This window comes from Pseudomyrmex gracilis, unplaced genomic scaffold (genome assembly GCF_002006095.1).
Source record: "Pseudomyrmex gracilis isolate BER0280 unplaced genomic scaffold, ASM200609v1 scaffold_104, whole genome shotgun sequence".
In the NCBI taxonomy this organism is placed as follows: Eukaryota; Metazoa; Arthropoda; class Insecta; order Hymenoptera; family Formicidae; genus Pseudomyrmex; species Pseudomyrmex gracilis.
In genome coordinates this window covers 338859-347352 of record NW_018020688.1, presented here as the reverse complement: position 1 = coordinate 347352, position 8494 = coordinate 338859, and the positions used below count along the sequence as shown (strand labels likewise).

General features: G+C 37.4%; 1 protein-coding gene across 2 annotated transcripts in view; it reads right to left on the bottom strand.

The window, feature by feature from the left end:
- Positions 1-8494, bottom strand: part of LOC109855965 (leucine-rich repeat and calponin homology domain-containing protein 1) — a 40053-nt gene that overhangs the window by 3907 nt on the left and 27652 nt on the right. Inside the window, exons 6-13 of one of the 2 annotated variants that reach the window (XM_020430720.1) lie at positions 7853-8014; positions 6823-6947; positions 6466-6615; positions 5651-6054; positions 5340-5491; positions 5129-5266; positions 4959-5036; positions 44-3813 (exon numbers count right to left, since the gene is read on the bottom strand). In XM_020430720.1, the coding sequence (XP_020286309.1) occupies positions 3574-3813; positions 4959-5036; positions 5129-5266; positions 5340-5491; positions 5651-6054; positions 6466-6615; positions 6823-6947; positions 7853-8014 (1449 nt within the window). In that variant the 3' untranslated portion in view covers positions 44-3573. Of the gene's footprint in view, positions 1-43; positions 3814-4958; positions 5037-5128; positions 5267-5339; positions 5492-5650; positions 6055-6465; positions 6616-6822; positions 6948-7852; positions 8015-8494 lie in introns of those variants that run through there. The other variant, XM_020430721.1, reaches the window with a different exon arrangement.

The window sequence follows — 8494 nt, the reverse complement described above, 5'->3', positions numbered from 1 at the left end:
TATATATATATATATATATATATATATATATAATCATCTTGACTTATGTTGATTTAAAAAAAGTCACCGAGTTTTCTCTAGTGTCAACAGAGATAAAATGATGAATGTTGTCCCCTCTAAAGTGACTAACTCGACGGACAGTTTGAATAAAACCTGCGCAATTATCGGTTGTAAATAAAATACGCTCCATTCCTCTGAACAGACTGCGCAGAGAAGAATAAAAACTACAAGAGATATGAAGAATGATCTGACTAGAATAGACAGTTTAACTTATGAATATAAGATATTTTGTTCTGGACTAGAAGATGCGAAACACATTCGAATGCGAAACTGTGCACAAAATGCTGCTTTATATCGCACGTACGTTCAGAAAAACTTCGTATATTTTCACGGCAAGATAAATCGCAGACTGAATTTAAGTCACGAAAATCATGGAAGATTTACGGGCTCGCCTTGCATCATCCCTTTTTAAAAAGATATACTGGCATATCGCATAAAAGTTTAAAAATGACGCACGGTCGACTCGCGACGATACGTATAAAAAACACACATACGCGCTTACGTGATAGTCTCCAAGTACGTAAGTGGTTATCCATTAAAGGCTCCCACTTGCGAAATGCGTGGGGAAAAAAGTCTACGTCTCTCTTTCGTGAAAAAAAGAGTCTCGAGACTTCTCGACTTTTCAAAAATCCCACCGCTCTCGATTTGGCTCGAATAACGTATCGGGATGTTGCTTTACGTTTAGACGCTGCAGAAGATCTTGTCGGAAAAAATAAAGATACGTACAAATGTCATTGTGTGTGTTTCAAATATTGTACTAGGATTTGGCACTATTTGTAAAAAAACTTGTCACTGTGTGACAATTGGTATCGAAGAATTGCGTGTTCGGGAAACTACGTAACTAACGTGAAAAGTCTATTGATTCTCTCAAAAAATTAACGCATCTTTCTTTTCCGACAGATATCTCGTTCCAATTGTAAAGTTTCGAAGAGCGTTCTCTCTTACAATATTATATAGAGTATATATATGTTATATAATATTAGCTTGTATATATTATAAACAATACATGCCTCTACGTTCTTATCGTGTCATTATGAAAATAAATTGGCAGGTAGTAGGCACCGTTGTCTCTACCGTGTATCTGTAACGTCGATCGCGGCCGCTTTGATCTTGTTAATTTACCGCTTTGTACCGCCTTGAGACCAATAAGTTTGTGTTTAACTCTTTTGTTTAATTTTGAAAAGTAAATTATTTTCTAAGAGTTAATTCTTGTGCAAATCGTTTAAATTTCGATTATACAAAGTGCTCGGACGAATTTGATTTATATTTTATTTGCGTTAATAAAAGTAAGCAACGTACTTTCTCATCTGTTTAAATATACAGTACGCGATACTTTTTGGAAATTTTTAATATATTGGAGATGATTTAATAAATATTGGATTTTTAATACATATATTGGAATTTTTGAGCAAATGTGCGCACGTCAGTGTGTCCAGATCAAAGCAACGTCAATCTACACTACAGTATTATTAGACTACGACCGAAATTGTTTGGTCGATGAAATATCGAAGAAAGTGCTCTGTTCTAGTTTGTCTCCTTCGCTAAATAAAAATATTATTATACTCCGTTTACATCAAACTACCGACGAAGACGATGATCGATCTAACTTATTACGAGATTACGTTCAAGAGAAGCGATGATTACAACCAACATGTAACTTATTTTTTTAACAAACGAATATAAAACATTACGATATTATCTTTTCTTCTTTTTTTTGTTTTTTCTGTTTCAACGTTTAAACTCACTCTTCTTGTTAAACCTTACCCACACCAAAATAGAAAATCTTCGAACTAAAAGAGATTTGCTTTAGCACCTTTTTGAATCCTGTAATACTTGCAGGCTACCTATCACAGACCCACCAATCCCGAAAGAGCCGTAGGCGAGATTTATTGGTCGAATCTTAAAAAAATACTACCATTGTGTGTGTGAAGGCATCACTTTTTTTTTTTGTTTTTTTTTTTATCCTTCCTGCTTGCTCTTTCCTCTGCTATTCCTGAGAGACGACCGCAGACACAGGCATATTAGAGAATCATGTTGCAATACCGTTTAAGACAAATTGGAATTCTGAGGCTTTTTTTTTTTTTATCGTATATAAGAAGGCAGTAAATACTTTCCGAGAAAGAGTCTCCGGATAAGTCATATATAAACGGGATAATACATACGATGCGCATATATATATATGTATGTATTCTTAGACAAGTATTGCACACCAGATCTCTCTCGATTTTGACTACTGTTCTCTTTTATCAAAATATGATTTTATCGTTGCGGATAAAATCCTAGCCAATCCTAGCCGACGACAGCTAACTTGTAACGTTTACAAGCACGGCCGAATTCGAACAACCGATTCGTCTTCTACGTTTACAGACAACTAAACTGATATGCGAGCGCCCTCGGTTTTGATTGCGCTCTTTGATTTTGCACCAATCTACCCTCCGGGGTAAAAAAAACCCGGAGAAAATTAACGAGAGAACAAAGTTTCGCGCTCTTTAAGAAAATCGTACTTCACAGTTGAATAACTTCCATGCGGAAAATAACATGTTTCGCTACATTGTCGACGAAGAATCAAGGCCTTATCAGGAAGAAGATCATATAAAACTTATACAATACTTAGCCGACTAAATGCTTCACCTTCAGCTGCTTATGACACTTAAGAGAGCTATATATCTCTTTGAAAAATACTCCACCGATAACAAGATTCCTCGCCTGTGTGCGTGTACGTCGAGCGAGTAAGCTTGCGCGAGCGAAGATTTAAAAAAAAAAAAGCGAACATCTTCTCTTGTTACTTTAAAGCTACTATCGCGATAAGTCAATTCTTCTCGAAAGCTAAGTACTTTGCCTCGGCGAGGACTAGCAGCGATCTCGTATATGTGACAAAAGATATGTTCTGATATTTTTTAAAGTGCCCGAATACGACGATGAAGAAGCGTCTTTCGATCTGCAAGAAGACGCTCAAAGGACACTTTAAAAAATCGCAGAGTGCTTTGACATCAAGGATAATTTTCTTCCTCTTCGTTCTCTTTGAACTTTGAAACATTCAACTGATCTTTTTTATCAAAAAAAAAAAAGAAAGAAAAAGAAAACAAAACATATCGTAGTCACCGAACATTTTTGTGCGTATGTTTTCTTATTTTGATGCGATCTCTAATTAAACACTATATTAGGGGATAGGATTTCTCTCGACGTCGCGACTCTCTTATATACGCAAGTAAAAACAGAATTAAATCGCCTTATCGCTTCGCGAAATAAATTCTAAAAGCGTCGCGTACGTCGTTGTTATTTAAATAAAAACGGCAATTCTCGGTTTTTTTTTTAATAACGATTATTAAATGACACAACAACGTTTGTGCGAGTCAAAAACATAAAAAGAGATCAAGAGAATTTACACCGAGAATTGCAATTTTGCAACATCGTAGACTTTCGTTCTGGCACTCTTTCTCTTCCCTTGTTAACTCCTCGTTTCTTCGAGTGTGTCACGCACGTTTTTTTTTTTCCATTCCCGTTATAGTCTCACTAATCGGGAATCGGGAAAAGATAGAGCAGAACCAAAGTAGATAGGAATGTGGCGAAAAGCATCGCGGACAGAACGCGGTCCTGAATCGTACGGGACAAGCCCGTGGCCGGCTCTTCGGTGTCACTTCCCCCCTCATCGCGAACAAGGAGAAGAGCGGAGACGAGACGCGCCAGAGCTTCCAGCCCGTACGCGTCCATGTAACCCACGTCCATGATTGCGTCCGCGTCCAACAACACCTCCTGCAACACCAACAACGACACTACTCAGTCCCAATTTCTATGTCACCGCATTACATTTCTTAAGTGGCCTTAAAGTGTATATCTTTATCCTCCTCGAGGAAGACCCTACTTTTGTACCAATAAGAAAAGTGTTCTTCAGGGGATAGTCGTTTTTTGTTTCATCGTTATGGGTATATCGAAATTTAATAGGATTATTCGCGAGAACCAAGTTAAGTTTTATTAAAACTGGTTGTAAATTGAGCTAATTTTGTAGAGTATCTCGTATATATGATATATATAAACTTTGTTTTACAAGAAAGGACATCAAGAGAAAGAATGAAGATAGGGAAATGTCAATGATGTGTTATTTTTTTATGACTGATGAGAAGATTATATTTTAGATTTTATACATTTCTTAAGGATAATTAGTATTTGAGCGCGTGTTAATCAATAATGAGATATTTGGATGGACGAATGAGTGAAATAAAAAAAATAAAAAAATGACCCGAGGTATAGACTATTCCCCGAAGAAGCGACACAAAAGCGAACTGGAATCTAGGCGCATGCAACTAAAGCTTCTTCGCTAATTTGTTTTTTTTTTTTTCTTCTCTTTTGGTCTCATATTTTTTTATATGAAACTTATACGCCTGTCTTCACTTTATGTCCTTTCCAAAAAAAACGATTTACACTCAAGATAAAAATCGGGGACTGACTAGTAGTAGTTGTTGGAAGTGTCATCGAAAAATAACGGCTAGATTGCCGAAGCGTTAGTCACGACGTACATATAGACGATTGGTTACAAATAATGTGGCGATGTAATTTCCCGTCCGATTGTTCACCGCAAGCAGGTCTGATAAGTCCGCGTCTAACATATATAACGCTCGTAATGGCGCCCTCGTAATAAAAGTGGTTTTTTCACACTGTAAAGCACGCTCTGTCGGTCGTGTCACGTCACATCTCATCATTTATTTGAAAGAAAAAAGAAATTATCAAATTACAATTCGTTCGATTTGAAAGTGTATCCACTCGAACCACCATGTTCCATGACGTACGTAGTACACACTAAACAACAACAACGTGTCTCATGCATTAATTACGACGTATAATCTGAGCGAAAGAGAAGCACAAATTTCTTAGAAACTAGCAAGTTTAATGACGTTTCTTACCTCGTCGACACCGATCTTCCGACACGCCTCGAGAAAGTTATCGACGTTACGTCTGCATCGCGCCATCGTCAGCTTAGGCTGCACGAGAGAAGCGTTGGCGTTAGTACATTTTGTTGTATGAAATACGCAACATAGAAACAACACAACAAAACATATAAAAAGATATTTACTACAGCGGGAGAAGGAACGTGTATACTGGCGACCGATCGTGGTCTGACGTGGTTGGCTAGATGACAGAGAACAACGCCGTCCGTCAACGCCGGTGCAAGATCCTCTGGCAGTGCCATTTTCAATCTCGTTTCTATATGCTACAACATAAAATACAAAACCGCGTATAGAAAACTATAACGGCAACTGGTTTTTGTCACAGTTGATACTCACATTTCGCAACTGATCGATGAGATCAGCTTCTTCTTTTGCTCGTTCTATTTCTCTTCTCATGGTAAAAGAGTATTTCTCGGCCAGATTGCTGTTCCACGTGACGGATCTCGGAGATTTCGGACTCCCGCCGTTCCTACTCGGACTCTTGTTGCCTAACAAATATATACACACTATCAATATATTGCGGAATCAAATATTCTTCTGACGCGTCAAATATATAAGAGAAATTTTTCCTAAAATTGCTCTTATATTTTGGAAATGCAATTATCTAAAAGTAAATTCGCATAATCTGCATATTGTGTCGATACTACCTTCTACGTAACCAACAGCAGTTTTCACCAGTCTGGGCGCGTGCGCTGGACTCGCGTTCATAGACAGAATGCTACTTGAAGTTTTAATGGGCGAATTGGGCTTCTTGTACGGTTGGGAATCGAGATATTTTCCGTTCTTGTTGTTGTACTCGCTGTTACTGCCGTTGATAATCGGCGTATTTTGGTAATTAATCCGCGACGGAGTGACCTTCTGCACCGGCCTCTTCAATGTAGTGTCTTCGTTGAAAATCTGCTTGCCGGTTAGCGCGATAGTTTCTTTATTATTACTCGCGTCAGTTTCATTATTATGCGATTCGTTGCCCGGAGGTGTCACTTGTTCGCGAGGTCTGTACACACTCAGACCCTCGTTAGCTCTCTGCTGCTTCAAGGCTTCTTTGTACTCCCTATGAGAGAATAATAAAACAGTTTCGAATGTTCATAAGGACACAATGCAGTGATTTTCACGGATGAATCTGATGATTCTTGGGTGAGCGTGGATAATAATCAAAGCAAAACAAACTATATATGCGTATATATATATCGCTATACATAAGCAAACGTTGAGAGACGCTTGAGAAGATTAATATATACACAGCACTTGACAGCGTCAATGATAACTCATAATAATAACTCAAAGTAATAATAACTCGTTAATATCACTAGCTCTCTGGGGAGGATTCAGTATGTGCGGATGAGTATAATGGATGAGTGTGTCGCGCAAATATAGTTAACGTTGAGATATAAACGTCGGATGGGGGATATGAGAGTTCTCGTTGGCGCAAAGCCCAAGAGTACAAAGTCCAAAGCAAAGTTACCTGTACGTCTGTATGTGATTTAATGGCCTCTTATCGTCGCCGTTCACTAGCACGGCGGGACTCGTTGTGGTGGTCTGTACCAGCGGGTGTACCGATTGGGTGGTGGAGATCTGCTGCGACTGTATTGTCAACTGCGTGGACTCCAGATGGCTGTAAAAAAAGGATTGCCAGCCACGATAATGCACATGCACGCATGCAAGAGTGTACGTGTATGTGTGAATCATATCGTGTTTGTAACACTTCATATCGCATATCAATAAAGAGAGGTAGATAGAGAAAGAACACGAAGGAGGACGTTTATTTATTCGGAGGGAAAGCACGCGATTTAGACAGTCGATCATTTGTAGCGCGACTCACCCCGGTGGCGTAATCGACGTGTGATGTGTGAGGGCAGATATCATCGGTCTTCTAATATCCGCCCCATTTTCCGATGCGCTTCTCTCCAATCTCCTCTTTTCCAGCTGATCGTGCAGTATCATCGCCTGCAAAATTTTCGCAAATTTCAATATTAGTATCTTCGTAAAAAATATCTCAATAAAAATAAACTGATTAAAAAAACAGAATAAAAACATTCAATAGTTGATTTTGTTGAAAACTTTTTTTCAATCAATACGAGATGTTGCGTCAAGAGAGTTTATGATTTTAACTTAGCTTAAAAGTTTTTTTTGATTAATTACGCAAAAGAAATCTGATAATGTATAAAAAAGAAAAGTTTATCGTTGACTACAATCAGAGCACAATATCAATTATATATCAAGACTGACTGCGTGTGTGTTTTGAAACATCGTTAACACGATTTATTGGGTCAAGGTCCTGCAACGATATTTGAGCGACAGCCAACAACGACTTGTTTCGAGACGGCTATCATTGCCACTGTCCGTCTCTTCAGATCTATTTGACAGCTAAATATAGCGGCTATGTCATCCTTTAAATTCTGCGTGTTCAGTGCATTTATTTAACCGGTTGCTCCAGATAAAGACGTAAATAGTGTGAGATAAATATTTGATAACAACAGATATCTCTGATTATTCAAATATATTATTACATCCATTTCTTGGTCAATTATCAAAATTGATACTTTATAGAAATTAACTTGTTTTTTTTTAATACTACTTTATATAAGAAATTTTAATTACGTCACAAAAACTGTGTATCATGTCGCAAAATCAGCTTCAAAGAGATATTAAGTTGTGTAACGACAAGATTCATATATAAATTTATATATTCTTGTGTACTATGCACTCACAATAAGGCACTTGATAATAAAAAAAAATAAAGAAATTGAAGATAAAAAAAACTTTTTACAATTATAATTTTTTTTTTGCGTTGAAACAATAACAAGATTGCTGAATTTTTTCTTTACGAAAGAGTCTTGTGTATCGCCTACCTTGCCCAACTCGTCTTCCAGGGACGTGTGTTCCCCAGGTGAAATCGTGCTAGGCGTCGACGTGCCACTGCAGGATCCGTTCATGCTTATCTCGTGCGGTAGCGTTATCGAGAGCGGTGAACATTCCTGTCGCCATAAACCACGAACTTCTCCGTCGTGCACCTGCACGCAAACGGCGACAAAAAACAGGAAAACACATGAGATCGCGAATGAGCGTGTATTTTGCGTTTATTTTGCTACAATAGTATATTTTTATTATTTGTATGTGCTATGTACAATAATCGGTTAGAGATTACACGCGAAAGCGTTAGGAAATTCGTTTTTGTATACAATATTTTATACAAAAATATCTCGCAGAAAAAAAAAGAAATTGTACACAATTTCTAAAGCAGTTGTAGAGAATCATATGAATAAATGAACTAAATGTTACTATAGGAAATATAGCGTCTAAAAAGCAGAGGTATTTGCTCGAAAGCGAGTATATATTTTACAATTCCTCTATTGTTATAAAATGTACTTCTCACAATAATAACTACTTCTACAAGTATACTCACATACTTATACTTTGTTATATATATATACGTATATCAAAATAAATATCTACCAATCTCGATAACAATATGCAAACGTTTGTATCCTCAA